The sequence below is a fragment of the Gossypium hirsutum genome, chromosome D01 (genome assembly GCF_007990345.1).
Source record: "Gossypium hirsutum isolate 1008001.06 chromosome D01, Gossypium_hirsutum_v2.1, whole genome shotgun sequence".
Taxonomy (NCBI): Eukaryota; Viridiplantae; Streptophyta; class Magnoliopsida; order Malvales; family Malvaceae; genus Gossypium; species Gossypium hirsutum.
In genome coordinates, this window is record NC_053437.1 from 484,344 (window position 1) to 510,301 (window position 25,958).

At 31.3% G+C, this 25,958-nt stretch overlaps 2 protein-coding genes across 2 annotated transcripts; one reads left to right on the forward strand and one right to left on the reverse strand.

The window, feature by feature from the left end:
• Positions 1–662: 662 nt before the first annotated feature.
• On the reverse strand, positions 663–21,889 carry LOC107928866 (putative leucine-rich repeat receptor-like serine/threonine-protein kinase At2g14440). The gene is made up of 9 exons (XM_016860138.2): positions 21,691–21,889; positions 20,316–20,865; positions 17,901–18,364; positions 16,421–16,559; positions 2,653–2,724; positions 2,371–2,439; positions 1,783–1,854; positions 1,430–1,501; positions 663–853 (listed from the first exon to the last, which is right to left on the reverse strand). Exons 1-9 carry the CDS (start codon positions 21,779–21,781, stop codon positions 823–825), a joined length of 1,560 nt encoding a protein of 519 aa, XP_016715627.2. The 5' UTR covers positions 21,782–21,889; the 3' UTR covers positions 663–822.
• Positions 21,890–23,175: 1,286 nt separating this feature from the next.
• On the forward strand, positions 23,176–25,758 carry LOC107928815 (EKC/KEOPS complex subunit TPRKB). The gene is made up of 7 exons (XM_016860092.2): positions 23,176–23,422; positions 24,350–24,416; positions 24,523–24,645; positions 24,741–24,824; positions 24,931–25,017; positions 25,104–25,195; positions 25,561–25,758. Exons 1-6 carry the CDS (start codon positions 23,355–23,357, stop codon positions 25,188–25,190), a joined length of 516 nt encoding a protein of 171 aa, XP_016715581.1. The 5' UTR covers positions 23,176–23,354; the 3' UTR covers positions 25,191–25,195; positions 25,561–25,758.
• Positions 25,759–25,958: the final 200 nt, after the last annotated feature.

Genomic DNA, 25,958 nt, shown 5'->3' on the forward strand with positions numbered 1-25,958 from the left:
AATTTTATTTAAATTTAATCATAAAATATAAAAGTATTAATTTTATAAAAATTTATTTTTTTGAATAATAAAAACAAATTAATTAATTTATTTGGGGTTAACTTAAACTCGACTTAACTCAAATTCAAATAAAAAATAATAAGATTTTTCGGACTAGAATTCCACCATCTTAAAAATTAAGATTATCAATTCACTTGAACAAAACACTTCCATTTAAAAGGCAAAGTAAAAAAAATATTTGTAATCAAATCGAAATTGAATCATAAAATTTAAAAAGGTCAAAGTGTAGTTTTATCGAGGAGCGAAGGCAATGGAGGGCAGATAAGGGTCTTGAACCTCGTCCCTAAGATGGTAAAATTGCTTCTAAGATCCTTTAAAAAATTATAAAATTATAAATTAGTATAATAGTAAAATATGCTTTTTAGCTCAAATAATTTATAATTCAATTCTGTCCTTAATTTTTTTTTTCTATCTTAGCCCTTGGTTTTATATTATATTAACTTATGATTCATCATTTTGAAAGGACAAAAAATTAATTTGTTTTTATTTTGAAGGGGTTGAAATGCAATTTTACTATATATTAGTAAATAATATTAAATATTATATAATTTAAGTAACACAATTTTTGGAAATTTTAATATTATATAATTTAACATCTGGTATAATAAATAATATTAAATATTTGAATATTGTATTAAAACATTTATTTATGTAGATACAATATTCCATTGAGCTGGATTTTAATATCATTGCTTGAAAAAGAAAATTACATCATTTGTTTGGTGATGAGACTTTGGTATGTTGTTTTAGATCCATTTTCATTCATTTTGAAAGGTGATTTCCAGGAGACACCCTGAAAATAGAAAGCACAATCAATGAGGCTCAATACTTTGTTATAAGCTTTGGATGAAGTAAGTCGGATTGGTTCGAGATTTTCGATTACTCGGATTTGAGTGTGATTATAAAATGAAAATGAGCATATGTTCGATATGGGTATTTCTTAGAAGATCCTTAGAGTAGACTGGTTAATCGGGTGGGTTGGGTCAATTTTGATTTTAAGGTTCCAGGTTATTTTGAGTTCAAATCATTTTTTGTTCTGGTCAGTTTCGAGTTTAGGTCATTTGGTTTAAGATTCTATCCATGCGTCGAGTGGTCCGCCCAACCCAATAGACTTATCTCAAACTTGGTTAAGTATTTTCATGCCTCGGACCAGGCCAAAAATAATCTTAGGATTGATTTCTTTTTTGGAACTTGACCACAACCCAGCCTAGCCTATGGACACTTCTGTATGTGTGTTGGATAGTTCGAACTTTTTAAGTTTTTTTTTAATGTATTTGAAAGGTCTTTGGAGAGTTATATCTCCATGTTCATCCTCAATTACGTGTCAAATACAAATATCGAATATAAAACTGAAGCAAGATATTCTTACTGAAGTTTTAGACCCTGCTTCGCTGCAAGTTGATCAGGAACTGAACCATCGAGATTATTGTTCTGAAGTAACCTGTCAAAATATCAATAAAATCAAATTGTTTATTAAAAAATTACGTAAGAATCAAATAAGATTTTGGTTGAAATTATAAAATTGAAGGTCCGAATATTATATTATTTTAGGGCCAAACCTCACAATATGAATATTTTTATTAATTTTATATAAAAAAAGAAAAATATATCTTTATAATAATATAATTTACTTCATAAAAAGATTTCTATTTATTTGTTTAACTTAATGCTCGAATGACTCATTATATTAACACAATTAGCGGTTTTACATATAATACTTACACTTCACGAAGAGAAGGAAGTTTCCCTAATGATTGAGGGATTTCCCCAGTAAAATTGTTGTTCTCCAAATGCCTTCCGTGGAAAACAATGAACAAAATACATAGATGTCAAATGCAATCAAATCAATTGAAGAAAAAAAAAGCTACTCAAATTACGGTTTTGGTTTCTTTACAGTACTTGAATTTGAAATTTAATCTCTGTATTTAATTTAGCATAATTTAATATTTCTACTTTTATAAATTTATTAGTCAATCAAAATAGTTAAAATCGTTAATTATTCTAGTTAAAATATTGATGTGGATTTTTTTTCTTGAAAACACCATTTTCCAGTTCATATGTTGACTTGATTTTTCGTTTCCGATCTTGGAAGGTGTGTTTTCGAAAAAATTCACACTATCATTTTGACCAGAACAATTAACGTTGTTAACTATTTGGCCCAACTGATAATATTACTAAAATAGAAAGACTAAATTATGTCAAATTAAAATACAAGGACTAAATTAAAATTTTGAGTATAGTAAATGGATTAAAACATACTTTAACCAAATAAGAACATATAAGAGGGGGCATTTTTGTCAAAGAACATACAAAGTTTCAAGCTTAAGCAATGAATTCATTTCGGGGATCGAACCAGAGAATTTATTTCCTCCTAACCAACTGCAAACAAAAAAATTCAGTTAATGAATTAATGAATATGTGAAACTGGTGAGTCAAGACAAGTACTAATTGATTTACTTGATTTAATCGGTTATTTTTCTCAATTAAACAGTTTTACTTAATTTTTTTTTGTTTTAATTAATTTTCAAAATTTTAAAACCGAACCAAACGAATGCGCATCTCTAACATAATGGAAGAAGCTAGTCTACTTACAGATGGTGAAGTGTAGATAAATTGTCTATAGTTAGAGGTAGAGTGCCAGATATCCCAGCATTTGTAAGATCCCTTCATATATATCATCAAGAAATTAAAAGGAAGTTAGCACATTTTTTTAGATATTAAGCTTATTCAGACTCAAATACGAGTGTTGAATATAGGTATGTGTCTTCGTGTTTGATATAAGTATGTTCAAAATTTTTGAGATAATATAATTTTTTACCTCTGAACTTGATAACTAGATTCACTTTAGTACCTATGTTTTTATTCAATTTGGTACCTAAACTTGACAACTAGATCTATTTTTGGTGTAATAGCCCGATTTTAGGCTTAGTCGGAACAGTGGTTTCGGGACCACAAATCCGACGAAAAAAAATGTAATGGCTTGAATTTTCAGAGGTGTTGGAACGGTGATTCGAGATCACTAAATTCGACAAATGGGTAGAAAATATTATTAATTTAGTAAGTATAAGTTAAATATGAAGTTAGGAAAATTTTTGAAATAGTGAATAGTGCACTAGAAATAAATATTAAAATAATTAGAATCGAAATGAGGTATCAAGACCTCGGGGATTTTAAACTGAGCCATAAATATTTTTATAAATATTTATGGAGTGTTAAAAAGTTAGTATTAAAGTTTCGTTAAGAAATTTTAAAGTTCCGATAATTAATTGAACAAAAAGGACTAAATTGTAACAAATGCAAAATTTTGGGAAATGATTAAATAGCTTAAATGATAAAAGGAAGAGGGCTTAAAAAGCAAATAGACCCAAGGTCTATTTGGTCTGGACGGCAGAGGCATGAAATCAGCAAGAAAGTAAGGAGAATTAAGGGCAAAATTGGAAAATTGCAAAATTTGCTTAATAAAGTTAGGACCCAAGTGGAATTATCTAGATTTTCTCTTCATTTTTCTGAATTCTCATCAGCTAAAACACCATGGAAGGGCTTCTTCAAGCTGGTTCTTCATATTTTTATTACAAGTAAGTTCAATTCTTGACTATTTCTTGAAATTTTTGTATTTTTATGACTTTTACAACTAGGCCCACTTGTTAAATTCATTAGTTTTTGATTTTATGAAAGAAGTTGAAAGTTGATATGAATATGTGCTGGAAGTATATGATGATTTAGCATGAAATTAGAGCTTTAAATTGTTCATATGCTGATTTTATTGAAAGAATTGAATAGAAAGTGAATGTTTGGGACCTAAAAGTAAAAAAGTTTGAAGATAGAGTTATATGTGGAAATTCTGAATTTCAATAGTTGTGTAACAACTTATAATGTCTAATAAAGTACTAATTGAGAAAATTAGATTAATTGAGGGGTTAATTGAGAAAGGACCGAATTGTATAAACTGTGAAATTTGGGGCAAAATGGAAATCAACATTTTGCACTAAAGCAGTTTTGGACAGCAGCAGTAGTGTAACTTTGAAAAATCACCAAAAATTGTAGAGATTGAATTAGAGGATGAATAAAATATGAAATTAAAGCTTATTGAGTCTAGTTTCTTATAAAAGAAATTATGTGAGCAATGGAATTGTAAATCATGAGATATAATAGATTTTGTGAGACAAGGTCAGAATGAATTCGGGTTCCCCTGTTCTGACTTTGGAAAATCATTAAAAATTGTACAGAAATTATTATGAGTTATAGTTTATATGGTTAGAATCCTTAATGAGTCTATTTTTAGAAGAAACAAGCTAAAACATCATCCGAATTCTGTACAATGAGATAATTATTTTAGTGAAGAGTGGTCGGAACTGTCAGACAGCAAAACAGGGGAAACTTTAAAGAATAAACTGTACTATTTGGCTGAACCAAAAATTATGAAAATTTTATGGTATGAAGATATGTGAGTATAGTTTCAGGGAAAATTAACGGATCTTAATTTGGAGCTCCGTAGCTCCGGATAAAAATAATTTAGTGACTCTGACTCAGATAAACAGCTTTGAATATACATGTTAGTGAATATTGAAATTATGGTTAATGTTGTTTAAGTGTGTTATACACATTAAGGATGTGGAATGGAGAGGAGGAGGAGGAAAATTGGGAAATATATGAATGATTCGTGTATAAATGGTCATATGTTTGATTATAACTCATAAACGATGAAATATGAATGATGCTTATTTTTGTGCATTATTGGTCATGGTTTAAGCTCATGTGTGAAAATAAAGTTTCATAGTATGTGTGTATGGTATATTCAGTATATGATTTGGCATGAAATAATACCATGAATGGTTTATGAATTAACACATGTTGGTAAGCCTGATATATGAATAAATGATCAAATTGAGCGGAACGCCGGATTTGAGTACTTCTGATCAAGTGACAAAGTGATAAGTGGTAGCTTTAGCTACACTTATCTGATCAAGTGACAAGTGGAAAGTGATAAGTAATAGCTTCGGCTATACTTATCTGATCAAGTGACAAAGTGATAAGTGATAACTTCGGCTACACTTATCTGATCAAGTGACAAGTGAAAAGTGATAAGTGATAGCTTCGGCTATACTTATCTGATCAAGAGACAAAGTGATAAGTGATAGCTTTAGCTACACTTATCTGATCAAGAGACAAAGTGATAAGTGGCTACACTTATCTGATCAAGAAACAAAGTGATAAGTGGCTACACTTATCTGATCAAGAAACAAAGTGATAGTTGGCTACACTTATCTGATCAGGGACAAGTGATAAGTGATCATACGTAAGACCATAGTTATACTATGGCAAAGTGAAAGTGAAGTACTCAATTTTCCGTGACCGTTCCCTAATTTGATTAAAGATGGTAAGTGACAAATGGGCCCAAAAGAATTAAAGTAAATGGATAAGTGGTAGTGTATTTATATCAGGACGATGTTGTTATTCAAACTAAAGTGATATTTTCATTGCTAAATTGAGAATTTCATAAATGTGTTATTGAATGGTATAATCAATAAACATTGAGTTAAATGGTAAATACGTATTAGTTTTGAATTTGATGTCATTGAATTGCACGTGAATTAAATGGAAATTGCTAGTGATATGATTTAAATTGTGAGCATGAGAAATTGCGAATTGAATGAAATGGAAATGAAGCATTAAATTGCATGAGTATGTATCGGGTCTCGCAGGCCCTAATTATTATGATTATAATATTTTGAGGATATATTGTGAAAAGTTATAGAAACATGTTAATTATTTTGAAAGTTTTAATTTTGATGAAATTTTATAACTCGGTTAAATACGTTTACAAGTGTATGTGTTTTGGTAATGCCTCGTACCCTATTCCGGTGTTGGATACGGGTAAGGGGTGTTACATTTAGTGGTATCAGAGCTACGGTTTAGTCGGTTCTCGGACCAAACGTAGCATATGTGAGCCTAGCTATACATGCCACGTTATTACTCTTGATGATGTGATATCTCCAGGCTCTAACGAAATTGCTTTGTTAAGATAGAGATGATTTTCAATCGAGCTATTTTCGATAATGCTAAAAATGATATTGAGATAAATGAAATATGCTCACGTTATGTTGGAATTTGGAAAGGTAAGTATAAAAATTTGTGATATGGATGTGTTCATGTATGAAAAGAGATGACTATAAGTTACAAAAAAAAGTTTATGTTGTGATAAGCTCATCCAAGTATGTTGGTGATTATATAATGCTATGTGCTCAACATATTTGATTAAGTGAATATGATAAGCAAATTTACTTAAATAGATGGAACGTGTGTATGTGCATCTGCTTGAATAAGTGAAATTAGTATGTTCATATGATAGAATCTTATGTTTAATTGTTAAATTAAAGATAATAAGATATTTTGTTTTATGTCTAAACCATGAATATTATAATAGTATGAAAAATTGAATTGGAAGTCAAATTGAGTAGAACGCAGGAATGAGTACTTTCGTTCAGTGATATGTGATGAATTGACGGAAAAGACCATGGTTTGACCATGGCAACATGTGAACATGTGATTATGTGATTCCGTGTAAGACCATAGCTGGGCTGTGGCATCGGTAAGTGATATGTGATTTCGTGTAAGACCATAGCTGGGCTATGGCATCGGTATGTGATTTGTGATTACGTGTAAGACCATAGTTGGACTATGGCATCGAGAAAACGAAGTACTCAATTCCGTAAGACATTCTCTAATTTGGCAAATGTCGGTAAGTAAAATAGAAGCCAAGTATTGGAATTTAATTAGATATTAACATTGAGCTTAAGTAAGTAAATTCGTTGTGTGAAATTGTGAGTGACAGAAAACATTTGTAATAAATAGATGTGTTAATTTGCTTGGAATGAATTACGTGGTTTTGATGGTATTACATTGATGATGAATACAAAATCATATATATATATGTATCTATGAGAGCAAGTTGAAAGATTTATGACTTCACCATCACCCCCTTATCAGTATTGTTCTATGACGAAAATTATCTTGATGAGACAGATATGTTTTTCAACTGAGTTAATTCTAATAGTATAGAAATAAATACTAAAATGTTTGAGTGAAAATGTATTGATTATGAGTTGAAACTCATAAAGGTATGGATCAAAGGATAAAACATTTTTTTTATTGATGAATGTTATAATTATACAAGCATATGAGTTATGATATTTGGATTATGATGCTATATAGAAATTTTGATTGTGAATTAGTGATTTGAGTTAGAATTTTGTGTTGAGAACAAAAGTGATTAAAAGCAAATGTTTATTAAATGCTTTGAGAATGTGAACTTAGTAATGAATTGGCTATTTGTGATGGTATGTGTTATGCGCATTTATGTGTAAGATAAATTTGAGGCTTTACTACACTCACCCCCATATTAGTAAAATGTTACAATGAAATTTGTGAGATTTTGGTTGAATAAGCTTACGAGTGTAGTGTTACAGAAGTTCGTGTACGGAAGAATAATAATGTGGTCGGAAAAGTGAATGAATTAGAAAATGAGGACAATATAAAAAGAGAGAAATATTTGATAGTTCTGAAAACTACTCAGATTATCAAAATGGATATCATTCTATATGGATTGTAATTTTTCGATACTTTGTGTAGCTTCAGATGCTGAAATATCGCTATCCTGATTTTCTTATGAATCTATGTGATTATCTGTAAAAGATATGAAAATCCAAAATCATGTGCGAATTTGAAATATACTGTGGAAGTAAATCATTAACCTACCATCTGGTAAGATTTTCGGGGACGAAAATCCCTAAAGGGGGGGAGAGTTGTAATAGCCCGATTTTAGGCTTAGTCGGAACAGTGGTTTCGGGACCACAAATCCGACGAAAAAAAATGTAATGGCTTGAATTTTCAGAGGTGTTGGAACGGTGATTCGAGATCACTAAATTCGACAAATGGGTAGAAAATATTATTAATTTAGTAAGTATAAGTTAAATATGAAGTTAGGAAAATTTTTGAAATAGTGAATAGTGCACTAGAAATAAATATTAAAATAATTAGAATCGAAATGAGGTATCAAGACCTCGGGGATTTTAAACTGAGCCATAAATATTTTTATAAATATTTATGGAGTGTTAAAAAGTTAGTATTAAAGTTTCGTTAAGAAATTTTAAAGTTCCGATAATTAATTGAACAAAAAGGACTAAATTGTAACAAATGCAAAATTTTGGGAAATGATTAAATAGCTTAAATGATAAAAGGAAGAGGGCTTAAAAAGCAAATAGACCCAAGGTCTATTTGGTCTGGACGGCAGAGGCATGAAATCAGCAAGAAAGTAAGGAGAATTAAGGGCAAAATTGGAAAATTGCAAAATTTGCTTAATAAAGTTAGGACCCAAGTGGAATTATCTAGATTTTCTCTTCATTTTTCTGAATTCTCATCAGCTAAAACACCATGGAAGGGCTTCTTCAAGCTGGTTCTTCATATTTTTATTACAAGTAAGTTCAATTCTTGACTATTTCTTGAAATTTTTGTATTTTTATGACTTTTACAACTAGGCCCACTTGTTAAATTCATTAGTTTTTGATTTTATGAAAGAAGTTGAAAGTTGATATGAATATGTGCTGGAAGTATATGATGATTTAGCATGAAATTAGAGCTTTAAATTGTTCATATGCTGATTTTATTGAAAGAATTGAATAGAAAGTGAATGTTTGGGACCTAAAAGTAAAAAAGTTTGAAGATAGAGTTATATGTGGAAATTCTGAATTTCAATAGTTGTGTAACAACTTATAATGTCTAATAAAGTACTAATTGAGAAAATTAGATTAATTGAGGGGTTAATTGAGAAAGGACCGAATTGTATAAACTGTGAAATTTGGGGCAAAATGGAAATCAACATTTTGCACTAAAGCAGTTTTGGACAGCAGCAGTAGTGTAACTTTGAAAAATCACCAAAAATTGTAGAGATTGAATTAGAGGATGAATAAAATATGAAATTAAAGCTTATTGAGTCTAGTTTCTTATAAAAGAAATTATGTGAGCAATGGAATTGTAAATCATGAGATATAATAGATTTTGTGAGACAAGGTCAGAATGAATTCGGGTTCCCCTGTTCTGACTTTGGAAAATCATTAAAAATTGTACAGAAATTATTATGAGTTATAGTTTATATGGTTAGAATCCTTAATGAGTCTATTTTTAGAAGAAACAAGCTAAAACATCATCCGAATTCTGTACAATGAGATAATTATTTTAGTGAAGAGTGGTCGGAACTGTCAGACAGCAAAACAGGGGAAACTTTAAAGAATAAACTGTACTATTTGGCTGAACCAAAAATTATGAAAATTTTATGGTATGAAGATATGTGAGTATAGTTTCAGGGAAAATTAACGGATCTTAATTTGGAGCTCCGTAGCTCCGGATAAAAATAATTTAGTGACTCTGACTCAGATAAACAGCTTTGAATATACATGTTAGTGAATATTGAAATTATGGTTAATGTTGTTTAAGTGTGTTATACACATTAAGGATGTGGAATGGAGAGGAGGAGGAGGAAAATTGGGAAATATATGAATGATTCGTGTATAAATGGTCATATGTTTGATTATAACTCATAAACGATGAAATATGAATGATGCTTATTTTTGTGCATTATTGGTCATGGTTTAAGCTCATGTGTGAAAATAAAGTTTCATAGTATGTGTGTATGGTATATTCAGTATATGATTTGGCATGAAATAATACCATGAATGGTTTATGAATTAACACATGTTGGTAAGCCTGATATATGAATAAATGATCAAATTGAGCGGAACGCCGGATTTGAGTACTTCTGATCAAGTGACAAAGTGATAAGTGGTAGCTTTAGCTACACTTATCTGATCAAGTGACAAGTGGAAAGTGATAAGTAATAGCTTCGGCTATACTTATCTGATCAAGTGACAAAGTGATAAGTGATAACTTCGGCTACACTTATCTGATCAAGTGACAAGTGAAAAGTGATAAGTGATAGCTTCGGCTATACTTATCTGATCAAGAGACAAAGTGATAAGTGATAGCTTTAGCTACACTTATCTGATCAAGAGACAAAGTGATAAGTGGCTACACTTATCTGATCAAGAAACAAAGTGATAAGTGGCTACACTTATCTGATCAAGAAACAAAGTGATAGTTGGCTACACTTATCTGATCAGGGACAAGTGATAAGTGATCATACGTAAGACCATAGTTATACTATGGCAAAGTGAAAGTGAAGTACTCAATTTTCCGTGACCGTTCCCTAATTTGATTAAAGATGGTAAGTGACAAATGGGCCCAAAAGAATTAAAGTAAATGGATAAGTGGTAGTGTATTTATATCAGGACGATGTTGTTATTCAAACTAAAGTGATATTTTCATTGCTAAATTGAGAATTTCATAAATGTGTTATTGAATGGTATAATCAATAAACATTGAGTTAAATGGTAAATACGTATTAGTTTTGAATTTGATGTCATTGAATTGCACGTGAATTAAATGGAAATTGCTAGTGATATGATTTAAATTGTGAGCATGAGAAATTGCGAATTGAATGAAATGGAAATGAAGCATTAAATTGCATGAGTATGTATCGGGTCTCGCAGGCCCTAATTATTATGATTATAATATTTTGAGGATATATTGTGAAAAGTTATAGAAACATGTTAATTATTTTGAAAGTTTTAATTTTGATGAAATTTTATAACTCGGTTAAATACGTTTACAAGTGTATGTGTTTTGGTAATGCCTCGTACCCTATTCCGGTGTTGGATACGGGTAAGGGGTGTTACATTTAGTGGTATCAGAGCTACGGTTTAGTCGGTTCTCGGACCAAACGTAGCATATGTGAGCCTAGCTATACATGCCACGTTATTACTCTTGATGATGTGATATCTCCAGGCTCTAACGAAATTGCTTTGTTAAGATAGAGATGATTTTCAATCGAGCTATTTTCGATAATGCTAAAAATGATATTGAGATAAATGAAATATGCTCACGTTATGTTGGAATTTGGAAAGGTAAGTATAAAAATTTGTGATATGGATGTGTTCATGTATGAAAAGAGATGACTATAAGTTACAAAAAAAGTTTATGTTGTGATAAGCTCATCCAAGTATGTTGGTGATTATATAATGCTATGTGCTCAACATATTTGATTAAGTGAATATGATAAGCAAATTTACTTAAATAGATGGAACGTGTGTATGTGCATCTGCTTGAATAAGTGAAATTAGTATGTTCATATGATAGAATCTTATGTTTAATTGTTAAATTAAAGATAATAAGATATTTTGTTTTATGTCTAAACCATGAATATTATAATAGTATGAAAAATTGAATTGGAAGTCAAATTGAGTAGAACGCAGGAATGAGTACTTTCGTTCAGTGATATGTGATGAATTGACGGAAAAGACCATGGTTTGACCATGGCAACATGTGAACATGTGATTATGTGATTCCGTGTAAGACCATAGCTGGGCTGTGGCATCGGTAAGTGATATGTGATTTCGTGTAAGACCATAGCTGGGCTATGGCATCGGTATGTGATTTGTGATTACGTGTAAGACCATAGTTGGACTATGGCATCGAGAAAACGAAGTACTCAATTCCGTAAGACATTCTCTAATTTGGCAAATGTCGGTAAGTAAAATAGAAGCCAAGTATTGGAATTTAATTAGATATTAACATTGAGCTTAAGTAAGTAAATTCGTTGTGTGAAATTGTGAGTGACAGAAAACATTTGTAATAAATAGATGTGTTAATTTGCTTGGAATGAATTACGTGGTTTTGATGGTATTACATTGATGATGAATACAAAATCATATATATATATGTATCTATGAGAGCAAGTTGAAAGATTTATGACTTCACCATCACCCCCTTATCAGTATTGTTCTATGACGAAAATTATCTTGATGAGACAGATATGTTTTTCAACTGAGTTAATTCTAATAGTATAGAAATAAATACTAAAATGTTTGAGTGAAAATGTATTGATTATGAGTTGAAACTCATAAAGGTATGGATCAAAGGATAAAACATTTTTTTTATTGATGAATGTTATAATTATACAAGCATATGAGTTATGATATTTGGATTATGATGCTATATAGAAATTTTGATTGTGAATTAGTGATTTGAGTTAGAATTTTGTGTTGAGAACAAAAGTGATTAAAAGCAAATGTTTATTAAATGCTTTGAGAATGTGAACTTAGTAATGAATTGGCTATTTGTGATGGTATGTGTTATGCGCATTTATGTGTAAGATAAATTTGAGGCTTTACTACACTCACCCCCATATTAGTAAAATGTTACAATGAAATTTGTGAGATTTTGGTTGAATAAGCTTACGAGTGTAGTGTTACAGAAGTTCGTGTACGGAAGAATAATAATGTGGTCGGAAAAGTGAATGAATTAGAAAATGAGGACAATATAAAAAGAGAGAAATATTTGATAGTTCTGAAAACTACTCAGATTATCAAAATGGATATCATTCTATATGGATTGTAATTTTTCGATACTTTGTGTAGCTTCAGATGCTGAAATATCGCTATCCTGATTTTCTTATGAATCTATGTGATTATCTGTAAAAGATATGAAAATCCAAAATCATGTGCGAATTTGAAATATACTGTGGAAGTAAATCATTAACCTACCATCTGGTAAGATTTTCGGGGACGAAAATCCCTAAAGGGGGGGAGAGTTGTAATAGCCCGATTTTAGGCTTAGTCGGAACAGTGGTTTCGGGACCACAAATCCGACGAAAAAAAATGTAATGGCTTGAATTTTCAGAGGTGTTGGAACGGTGATTCGAGATCACTAAATTCGACAAATGGGTAGAAAATATTATTAATTTAGTAAGTATAAGTTAAATATGAAGTTAGGAAAATTTTTGAAATAGTGAATAGTGCACTAGAAATAAATATTAAAATAATTAGAATCGAAATGAGGTATCAAGACCTCGGGGATTTTAAACTGAGCCATAAATATTTTTATAAATATTTATGGAGTGTTAAAAAGTTAGTATTAAAGTTTCGTTAAGAAATTTTAAAGTTCCGATAATTAATTGAACAAAAAGGACTAAATTGTAACAAATGCAAAATTTTGGGAAATGATTAAATAGCTTAAATGATAAAAGGAAGAGGGCTTAAAAAGCAAATAGACCCAAGGTCTATTTGGTCTGGACGGCAGAGGCATGAAATCAGCAAGAAAGTAAGGAGAATTAAGGGCAAAATTGGAAAATTGCAAAATTTGCTTAATAAAGTTAGGACCCAAGTGGAATTATCTAGATTTTCTCTTCATTTTTCTGAATTCTCATCAGCTAAAACACCATGGAAGGGCTTCTTCAAGCTGGTTCTTCATATTTTTATTACAAGTAAGTTCAATTCTTGACTATTTCTTGAAATTTTTGTATTTTTATGACTTTTACAACTAGGCCCACTTGTTAAATTCATTAGTTTTTGATTTTATGAAAGAAGTTGAAAGTTGATATGAATATGTGCTGGAAGTATATGATGATTTAGCATGAAATTAGAGCTTTAAATTGTTCATATGCTGATTTTATTGAAAGAATTGAATAGAAAGTGAATGTTTGGGACCTAAAAGTAAAAAAGTTTGAAGATAGAGTTATATGTGGAAATTCTGAATTTCAATAGTTGTGTAACAACTTATAATGTCTAATAAAGTACTAATTGAGAAAATTAGATTAATTGAGGGGTTAATTGAGAAAGGACCGAATTGTATAAACTGTGAAATTTGGGGCAAAATGGAAATCAACATTTTGCACTAAAGCAGTTTTGGACAGCAGCAGTAGTGTAACTTTGAAAAATCACCAAAAATTGTAGAGATTGAATTAGAGGATGAATAAAATATGAAATTAAAGCTTATTGAGTCTAGTTTCTTATAAAAGAAATTATGTGAGCAATGGAATTGTAAATCATGAGATATAATAGATTTTGTGAGACAAGGTCAGAATGAATTCGGGTTCCCCTGTTCTGACTTTGGAAAATCATTAAAAATTGTACAGAAATTATTATGAGTTATAGTTTATATGGTTAGAATCCTTAATGAGTCTATTTTTAGAAGAAACAAGCTAAAACATCATCCGAATTCTGTACAATGAGATAATTATTTTAGTGAAGAGTGGTCGGAACTGTCAGACAGCAAAACAGGGGAAACTTTAAAGAATAAACTGTACTATTTGGCTGAACCAAAAATTATGAAAATTTTATGGTATGAAGATATGTGAGTATAGTTTCAGGGAAAATTAACGGATCTTAATTTGGAGCTCCGTAGCTCCGGATAAAATAATTTAGTGACTCTGACTCAGATAAACAGCTTTGAATATACATGTTAGTGAATATTGAAATTATGGTTAATGTTGTTTAAGTGTGTTATACACATTAAGGATGTGGAATGGAGAGGAGGAGGAGGAAAATTGGGAAATATATGAATGATTCGTGTATAAATGGTCATATGTTTGATTATAACTCATAAACGATGAAATATGAATGATGCTTATTTTTGTGCATTATTGGTCATGGTTTAAGCTCATGTGTGAAAATAAAGTTTCATAGTATGTGTGTATGGTATATTCAGTATATGATTTGGCATGAAATAATACCATGAATGGTTTATGAATTAACACATGTTGGTAAGCCTGATATATGAATAAATGATCAAATTGAGCGGAACGCCGGATTTGAGTACTTCTGATCAAGTGACAAAGTGATAAGTGGTAGCTTTAGCTACACTTATCTGATCAAGTGACAAGTGGAAAGTGATAAGTAATAGCTTCGGCTATACTTATCTGATCAAGTGACAAAGTGATAAGTGATAACTTCGGCTACACTTATCTGATCAAGTGACAAGTGAAAAGTGATAAGTGATAGCTTCGGCTATACTTATCTGATCAAGAGACAAAGTGATAAGTGATAGCTTTAGCTACACTTATCTGATCAAGAGACAAAGTGATAAGTGGCTACACTTATCTGATCAAGAAACAAAGTGATAAGTGGCTACACTTATCTGATCAAGAAACAAAGTGATAGTTGGCTACACTTATCTGATCAGGGACAAGTGATAAGTGATCATACGTAAGACCATAGTTATACTATGGCAAAGTGAAAGTGAAGTACTCAATTTTCCGTGACCGTTCCCTAATTTGATTAAAGATGGTAAGTGACAAATGGGCCCAAAAGAATTAAAGTAAATGGATAAGCGGTAGTGTATTTATATCAGGACGATGTTGTTATTCAAACTAAAGTGATATTTTCATTGCTAAATTGAGAATTTCATAAATGTGTTATTGAATGGTATAATCAATAAACATTGAGTTAAATGGTAAATACGTATTAGTTTTGAATTTGATGTCATTGAATTGCACGTGAATTAAATGGAAATTGCTAGTGATATGATTTAAATTGTGAGCATGAGAAATTGCGAATTGAATGAAATGGAAATGAAGCATTAAATTGCATGAGTATGTATCGGGTCTCGCAGGCCCTAATTATTATGATTATAATATTTTGAGGATATATTGTGAAAAGTTATAGAAACATGTTAATTATTTTGAAAGTTTTAATTTTGATGAAATTTTATAACTCGGTTAAATACGTTTACAAGTGTATGTGTTTTGGTAATGCCTCGTACCCTATTCCGGTGTTGGATACGGGTAAGGGGTGTTACATTTGGTCCCTAAACTTGTATTCTATTAAGATTTAATAATATGACTAGTGCTTTTGGAATGAGACTAGATTGATCGGTTGGACCGATTGAACCAAGAACCAACTAATATACTGGTTCAATCAAAGGGGTTGAATTGATTTAATCAAAAACCGTTCAAAATTAGTAATAAAAAAAGGACAAAAACCAGTAGTTGAACCGGTTTAATATTTTTTTATGAAATTTTAATTAATTAATTATTATCAGTTTAGTAGTTGAACTGATCAAACTAATTGAATCGAGAACTGATAGTCTAACTGATTCAATCATTGGTCTAGTTATTAAAACACTAGTCCCTCTAGGATTATGTCACATCATCACTTGAAAATTAGGCACAATCTCATAGTGTAGTGCCGTCAAACTTTTATACTTTCAAGTTCAAGGATCAAAATAAATTTAGTTGTCAAGTTTAGGTACCAAACTAGATAAAAAATAAAGTACAAATACCAAAATATACCTCATTACCGAGTTGAGTAACTAAAAATTAGATATGAATGTTAGAAACATTGCACTCTCAAGAAAAAAACGTAAGTTCGAATCTTCAAGATAATATGAGAGGTACAATTACGAACCTCAAACGTGAAACGTAAAACAAACATGCATAATATAAAAAAACAAATGAAAACTCGAAATAACTTACAAAGAGATAATTCTAGCAACGGTATCTTTTATGGAACAAGAAACTCCAGTCCATGAGTTTTCTTGGGGCAAGCATGGATCACCTACCCAATCAAGTGGAGGGTTGTCGAGGTTTCTAGCCAGTTCCTCCATTACCGCCACTAGGAAATCCAAAAAGGCATTCATATTATTAAAATCAGTAAAAAAATATCATTAAGTTAAAAAAAAACTCGACTTTTCGTGTTTAAAAGTGAATAAAGAAAAATCAGCAAAAATAAAGTATCATGAAAATATTTGTATTAGGAGTTAAGATTATAATTTTTGCCATCTACTAAAAAATAGACAAACTAGTCATTTATGTTGGATCAAGGAGCAAACCGGTCATTCTATTAAAAAATTCATCTATTTTTAATGTTAAAATTGATCCTTGTATGCTAGAATGAGTAGAATCCACGTGTAATTGTCTAGTTATTCTTTCCATCACGCCAATTTTTAATAGTAGAAATAGATAGAATTTTTAACAGAAAGAACCAATTTACTCTTTGGTCAAACGTATAAGGACTTATTTGCCTATTTTTAAAGTAATGAACAAAATGCAATCTAACTCCTAATACAAAAACCTCTATGATACTTTTAACAAGAAAAATCAAAACCCAAAACATGACAATGATTAAATTGCTCAATTCTTTTTCATATCACTTTGAAATTAGTTACGCGTTGCATTTTGGATGCTACTAACGTGTTTATGTTAATTGGGTGGATACGGTTGATTTTGGATTGGATCAATTTAGGTATTAAATAATCATTTCGGTTTGGGTTGTTTCAAGTTCAGGTAATTCAAGTCAAAGCTCGAAATTTCGAGTTGAGGTCATTAAGGGTTCAGATCACTTCATATTCTAATCACTTCATATTTAGATTGTTTTGAGCTCTAGTCGATTTAGGTTTGGACTAGATGGATTTGAGTTATTGACAAGTCAATTTTGAGTTTAGATTAATCAAGTCAAGTCCGGATTTGAGTTAGTTTGAGTTTGAATTGATAGGTTATTTATTGGTAAAAGTACCATAAATGCCCTTATACTAGGAGGCAGATTGCATTTTGCCTCCTCTACTAAAAAAATAAGCAAATTAGTTCATAAACGTTAGATCAAAGAGCAAATTGGTCATTTCTATTAAAAAATTCATTCCTTTATACTATTAAAAGCGGACATGATTGATAGAATAACCAGATAGTGACACTTGGTGTGCCACGTATACCTCATGCTGAGGTATAAGGACCAGCTCTTAATAGTAGAAATAGATGTAACTTTTAATAGAATCGTTGATTTGCTCTTTGATCTAATAAGATTAATTTGCATTTCTTTTCTAGTAGAAAGACCAAAAATGCAATTTGACTCCCAAAACAAGGACCTCCCTAATACTCTTACCATTTTTTACCGAGTTTTTTTGAAAAATAATATCTTCGTATCCATATTCAACTACTAAAAGTAGGGGAAAAAAACTACCATCTTTTGCAAGAGTCCTTGTACCAAAAGGTAGAATCTGGTAAACTTCACCGGCATTGATCAACGGCCCGGCGGAGCTTTTAGAGTCAGGAGTCAAGGTAATTTTAGTCGGCCCTGCCAATGGCCATTCCGCTGAATAAATCGTCACGCCGCCAGTTGAGACATTAAGATTATTGTAAAAAGTCTTCCCATTTACCGCAACACTGAACACTCTCCAAGAATTGGCGCTCGCAGCCCGATTGTCTTGGAAATACAGTGAAACGTAGTATCTAGTGCTCTGAAGTGATCCTGACGGCCATTGAATCTCGAGTTTCTTCCCCACACCTGCGGCGATCGCCTTTGAGAACGCTTTCTCCGGTGGCTTGTTCCAAAAATCCGAACTGCTTACACTTGTTTGGGTCGAAACGACTTCGTTCTTGTCTGTGAATGGTTGCCATAATCGGTAGTATGGATCATCTGGAAAGCTAGGTTCAAAAGATAACACACTTAACCACAAAAAAAAAATCTTTTGAAACCTATAAAATTATTTTTCATGTGCAGTACAAAATCAAAGTGTGAAATTAACATGAGGATTTGTAGTAGTAGTTGGATTACATTTTGCTTCCCTTACTCAAAAAATTGGATAAATTGGTCTCTATACATTAGATCAAAGAACAAACTGGTCTTTATGGTAAGAACTCCATTCATTTCTACTATTAAAAACTGGTTTTTGTACATCAACATAAGATACACATGGCACGCTAAACCAGTTTTTGATAGCACAAATGAATGAAATTTTTAACAGAAATAACCAATTAACTCTTTGATTTAACTTATAGTGACTAATTTGTCAATTTTTTTTTGTAGAGAGGACAAAATGCACTCCAACTCTTATTACAATGGCCTCCATGGTACATTTACTAAATTAAAGACTATATAAATTCAAATATAAGATATTTTTGTGTAAATGACTAAAAAAATTTCAAATTCAACTATCATTGTTAAGTTAAGAAAATTGAATACTTCCTAGTGCTTGACTCGAGCAGTTTGCAAGCTTATTGGAAAACTTTTAAAATAAGTACAACTTGAGCTCAAGCTATTTTAAAACTTAGTATTGAATTTTGGCATAATCATTATAGAGTCAAGCTCAAGCAACTTGAGTATCTTAATATTTGACTCAAGTAACTCTTGAGCTTAATCTATCTTTTCTTCATTTTCAATTAATAGTATTTAAAAATCTCAAGTTGAACTCGAACTCAAGTTTGAGCTCAAGAACAAATAATAGAACCTAAATGTCAAGCCAAATTTGAATATATTATAATGTTTGACTCGAGTAACTTACAAGCTTTATATATATACATATATATATACTAAATTAGTATTAAAAGTTTTAAAATAAAGTCCAAACCGAGCTCGAACTTGTATATAAAATCCAATTCAAAACCCAATATTGAAAATGGGTGAACATACATTTGGCACCTAATTCGGTTTCAAGGTTCAAATTGTACATAAGGTTTTTTGGAGGTCCAATTAGGTACTTGAATTTGACTTTAAGATTCAATTTGGTACCTTTTTTTTTGTCCAATTAAGTACCTAAACTTAGCTTTATAATTCAAATTGGTTGAAATAAGTCATTTACTATAAGTACTAATTTGGACAGAAAAGTCAAATTTAGGTATCAATTTGAGCCAAAAAGCCAAGTTCAGGTATTTAACTAGACCAAAACAAATTTTAGGTACCAAATTAAACCTTAAAGCCAAATTCAAATACCTAATTAGAGAAAAAAACCTTATATACCAATTTGAACCTTGAAACTAAATTTAAGTACAAAAATGTATATTTACTCACTGAAAATTAACTCAATCATTGTGGAATCAGGCTTAAGCAGCTCAAGTATACCTCTTGAGCTATTCTATATTGAAAATCTTCAATTCAAACTCAAACTCGAGTTTGAGCTCAAGAACAAATAATAAAGCTTAAAATCAAACACAAGATTTAAGCTCGTTTTTGCTATGTAAATGAGCTTAATTGAACGAGTCCAAGCAAACAAGCTAGATCTTTAAAAGTAAAACTCAATCACAACCTAAACTTCAAGCCTCAAAATCTAAGTTGAGCTTGAGTTTCTTGCTGCTTGAACTCGACTAGATCAAATTAAACCCGAAATTGATTGTCCATTACTACGATTTTTATATTGGACTGATGGTCGAACAGGTCAGACCATCGATTCTTAGTTCAATCGATTTGATTAAATAAATTATTAAACGATAAAAAATTTAAAAAAAAAGAGAAAGCCAATTCAATCGTCCAATTGTCTGATCCAAACGGTTAAACGATTCACGAGTCAACCAATCTGACTCCTTATTCCAAACCGATACCCAGGTCAGTTATTGGTACAACCGACCGGTCCTTTCCGACTCCAAAAATACTGATCATTACCTTATGCTATCTTCATTCCCAAACGCACTTCTCGCAACAGCGACCAACGCTTCGGTACGAAAATCAGTAGAATTATACATGGAATCCTCTAACGAGAGCACTTCAATGGCGGATATAAACGGGCTTGAATTCGCCGCCGTTTGATTACTTCTCGCCACACAAACACTCAACGTCTTCGCATGAGCTCCGATGATAATCTCATAATACGACGACATGCCGTTGGCGTAATCCTCCGTCGTGTTCACCACGCTCCATTTTGTTCCTCCGATGATCTGATCAAACACCGGCGGCTGTTTCCCTCCATCGAAACCTCCGTAAAAATAAATCGTCCTCACCAAGTATTTCCCTCCCCTTATCACTTGGAACGTGTAGCAATATTTCCTCGCCGATTTCTGGGGAAAATATCGTAGCGTGGATAGGATCGGCAGCAAATCATTGCTTTCGAGAGTTGTTTTGTTCCCAACGTTTATAAAGCCGTCGTCGGGGATGTAACTGAGGCTGGTGTCGGGTATTGACTGTTTTGTCGACGAGCCGCAGCTTACCAACGTGCCTGCGTATATCAATGTCGGCCATGCATGCATGCATGCATGTACGGGAGAATTAAAAAGGCACACAAATATTTGCATAAATCAAGCTTTCTTACTTGGTCTTGGGTGTTAGTGTCCAACACTAGTATGATTAGACTTTTTTTCTAATTAGCGGTAGCAAGGGGTGAAAAAAAATATTTTAGGGGACTAAAATGAATAATAAATTTTTTTAGTGTCAAAAATAATTTTATCAAAATTTAACTTGTGATTTCATAAATTTTGAAGGTATTATATAATCAATTTACCATTTTGGGAGCTTTGGCGTCCCTTAGTTCAAATGGTTAAATAGCTCTTTTAGTCCTTTAAAAAAATTATATTTTAGTTTCATTGTTTTAAATATAAAATTTATGCCTTTGCCCCCAAGAAATTTTAATTTTATTTCGAACCCTAACACAATTTTGGCTTTGCCCCCAATCCTAAAGAGATTTTGCATAACGGATGAAGCCAAAATTCAGTGTTGAGCGTCAAAATAAAAATGTTAAAGCTTGGAGAGACCAAAAGTAAAAAGAATTGTGTAAAAAGGGCTTAAATTGAATACTTTATAACTGAAAGGGACTAAAGTTAATATTATACCACTTTATAACTCCCAGCCAATTGCCTACCCCTTAACTAAGCCTTTGCTTTGCATGTATTATTAATTTTCTCAACCATTTCTTAAGAAATATCTTAAAATTCAAATATTAACATCCCCAATCTATTTCTCTATTAACAATGGTGCCATTAGTAAAATGTGTTAATATGTACAAACATATGTTATATATGTATGTATGCATGCATGTAATGCTTACCTCTAGGCTGAGAAGGGGCTGAATGGGCCAAAAAGGGAATGCTAACCAGCCAGAGCAGGAAGATGGGGAGAGACATATTTGTGAAGGGCATGAAGATAAACCCTTCAAAAAAGATTTTTTTTTCTAAGGCATAAAAAAGAAAAGGTGAGGGGGGTATTTGGATGATTTTGTGTTTTACTTTTTGTTTGTTTGGTGGGAAAGAAAGAGAAAAAGAAAAGGAGGTATGCATGAAGATAGAAAATTTTCAATTTTCAAAAGAATCCATGGTGAAACATGGTTGACCAGGTCAATGTCATCCTCAGTCCACTAATTTTGAAGTAATATTGTTGTTTTTGCATTTAATCCACCTATTATTAGTAGTTTAATGAGGTTATAAATAGAACAGGTTTATGTTCACAGAAAAACCGAAAGGTAAAATTAAATTGTAAAAATATTTTTTTTGTTAAAATATACCATAAGTCCCTATATTATTTAAAATTTTAGAATTTAATCTTTGTACTTTTGTTTATAGGAATTTAGTTTTTTTTTATCTTTCATATTTCAATATTTAGGTCAAATTGTTAACACTTTAATTTTTTTATTAAATTCAAGTTAACTATAACATCATTTTTTAATTGCATGACTACCAAGTGAGTATTTTTTTTTATTTCAAAACGTCATACTAACAAATTTAGCAAAATATATTTAAAAGTATTAATAGTTGGACCTAAATTTTAAAATCTGAAAAGTAAAGAAGCTAAATTCCTAGAAAATAAAACCATAGGGACTAAATTCTAAAACTTCAAAAGTACAGATACTTATAGCATATTTTAACCTTTTTTTGCATTTAATGAAATATTAATGTTGTAAAAATTGGATTGGTGATTGAACCAATCACATCATCAATTCAAAAATAATTAAAAATAAAAAAAAAATTACTAAAAATTCTTAAATTGATTCAATCGGTTAATCACTAATTTTTTATTTTGCTCTATAAATTTAAGTAACTGATCAAATCAATTGAACCGTTGACTCAATTGATTGGTCTAGTGAAATTAAATTTACATTTACTCAAACCTTATTCCTCCTCCTCTTTTTTTTTTAAGTCTTAGTCATTCCGAATTAATTGCACTAAATGTCTCTCAATTATCGCTAAGATTTTAAATTGATCATTAAATTTTAGTTAAGTCTTAAAATATTTTTATTGCGTTAATCATGCCATTCCGTTAACCTAACCTTAATTTAGTCATTAAATGTAAATTTAGGTATTAAACGAACATATTTAAAATACATGAATGAAATCGTAAACATGTATGAACCTATCTCATGGTCAAATTGGATTTGAGTAGATACATACATGTTTACAATTTAATCCACGTGTGTTAAATATGTCATCCATATTTGAGTTGTCATTTAATGCTAAATCTAATTGCTAGGTTGGCAAAAGGACTTCACCCATATGATATTGATACTTTAAGGATTCAATTAAAACGTTTTGAAGTTTTTGGATCAATTTAGAGTTTGAATCATAGTTTGAGGTCGTATAATGGTATTAACTCTTTCCTTTCTGTTTTCCATATCAAACGCACCGTATTGGTCTTATAATGCAGATTTGACGATGAAGCTAAAACCCTAGCTTCCATTTCCAAGCTTCTCTAGTTGTCAAGTGTTTTTGCAGAGCAGAAATGAAGGTCTTTGAAATCAATGGCAACACTCTCTCGCTTGCCCTCTTCGCTGATGTCACCAACTCCAAGTACTTTCTCCCTTTCTCTATCTCAATGCCTTTATTTTGTGGTTTAATGAAAGAATTATGCACTAGTTTCCAAATTCTTCTTTTTTTTTTAAAAAAAAAATACGGTTTTAAATCTTGCTAAACTCTTGAATTTTGTTGATAATTGAATGAAATCATGAATTGTTTGATCTGATTTAGCCAATATGAGATTTTTTGGGTTTCAATTTCATATTTCCATTGACCTGTTTAGAGTATTTGGGAATTTTCTCACTCCATGAAGCTCTTTGTAATGGGAATTTTTAGAGAATACTGTTTATATATATATATATTAACATTGACTGATTGATAGTGGAGTTGAGCTAAAACTATAAGAAAGCTCAAGCTCATTTTGAAATTTGAGCTTTGAAGCTTGTCTAATCGAGCTTCGTTTTTAAATTTCGAGCTTAATTCGAGATAAAATATTCGACTTTTTTTTATATGCTAGCATTGGATGATTGATAACAGTGTAACTGAGTCTAGCCAAGCTAAAACCGTAAGAAACTCGAGCTCATTTCAAAATTTGATGTTAGAATCTCGGCTTCAGTTCAATTAGAGATAAATATCGAGCCACTTGAGCTCACTCGAGTAGGTTTGCTTACCTAGGAAAAGATGAGCTTGATTCCCTAGCTCGACTTCAAGCTCGATTATTTATACTCGAGTTTGAATTTGAGTTGAAATTTTTCAATACTAATTGAAAAATAAAACATATATAATAACAATAATAAAAGCTCAACTCTAAGAAGTATCAGAATACTTGAATTTGGTTAGACTCAACAATGACTGAGCCGAGTTCAAGTTCTTTTGAGAAGACATGTAAATAGTTTGCAAGCAGAATTGTCTCATTGATGCAAAATGCCTTGAGACTTCGTTTATAAACTGAGTTCCTAAATTTTGTTTGTGATCTTGCAGGGAACTCCTAGACTCTATGCAAGCCGGAACGCTTGATCCTGAAGTTGCGTTTCTTAATGCATCACTTGTATGAATCCCGAGTTTATGGTTTCTGTCAACTTACAGATATATATATGCATATATGTATATTCATATAGTTTCACTGATTTCACGTGTATGGATGATCGACACAGATTGCGGATGTTTTTCCAGTTCTAGCAGCAGTGCATAAGACACTTATTTCCAAGTCACGTGAGTCGTTGACTACACGAACACTCCATTCCGAACTTGTTTACAATTACTCTGGGTCTAAGCATGTAATCTTCTTGAACCATTTCTGACTCTGTAGTTCATTACCCGATTTTCTGTTATTTCAATATTTAACAACTGAGAAAACGATGATTGTTTCCAGATCACCGAATCCCTGAAACGATGTGGTATTTCTGAAAGTTCAAGGTATGTCCTTGCCGCTCGATTTAACGCTTCTCCCGATGAGGTAATACTACATCGTATGCATCTTTTGTGTTGAGCTATTCACTCATTTTCTTTACGTAGATATATCCCATTGACTCCATGTTAACGATTTACTAAAATTCTCATAGATGAAAGCTGTGGAGAAGCTTATCAATGGAAAAGAGATCGATTTAGATGAGTTTGAAGGAAGAGCAGACCAAGCTCAGATACAAAAGGTTTGCGACTTCGATCTCAATGTTTTGTTGCTCTCCTCACATTTATCTTTCTGATGGTTGTTTTATCATTTTCGGGTTTTCTTCAGCACTACAAAATATCCGGCCCCGAGCTAGGCATATCCACTCTCGCAGATGCCATAACATGTCGAATTGCTGCTCGAGATGCTTTATGAGATCAGTGAGTTCCCATATTTTTTGTTGTTTTTCCGTTTCGTATATGCATCTCCTCTGTGTCATTTCACCACGGAGATTAGTGTTCTATGATTACAATCAGAGGCGTAGCCAGAAGGGACAGCCCCCCTTGGCCAAATTGTAGAATTGCAATATAAGGCCCTCTAATAAGTAAAACATTAACTTTAAGCATTTTAAGCCTTTAGTAAATAGAAAATTTTAACTTTTGGCCCCTCTAAAAAATAAATAATTTAATTTAAATATTTTTAGCATAATAGTTTTAACTTTGCCCCTCCTCCCAAAAAAAAAAATTATAGTTTTATTTTGGTCCCCTAAACAAAATTCCGGGCTTCACTCCTGATTACAATGCAGATTTCAGAAGGCATTGCTTCTTAGACAAAAATGGAGCAGAGAGCAAAGAAATGTAAATGCCAAGGTATTTATTGTTAAAACTGTTCTTATTAGTTAGAATATGATAAAGGCTTGGAGAATGATACTTGGAAATTATGGTAATGTAATTCAATGTATTCTAAAATTCAAACTTATGTTATTGGGATTTTTTTCTTTAAATATTTATGTTCGTATTCATGTTCAATAAATATTTAGATATTAGTATGGTATGATCCTTCGAATATATAAAAGAATTTAGGGAAAAGACCTGCATTAGATACATATTTGTATTTGATACCATCAAATCCGCGTAGTATAGTAGAAAGGGTTAATTGCATCAAATATCTCCTAGCTATTTTCCAAGGGTGTAATCGAGCGAA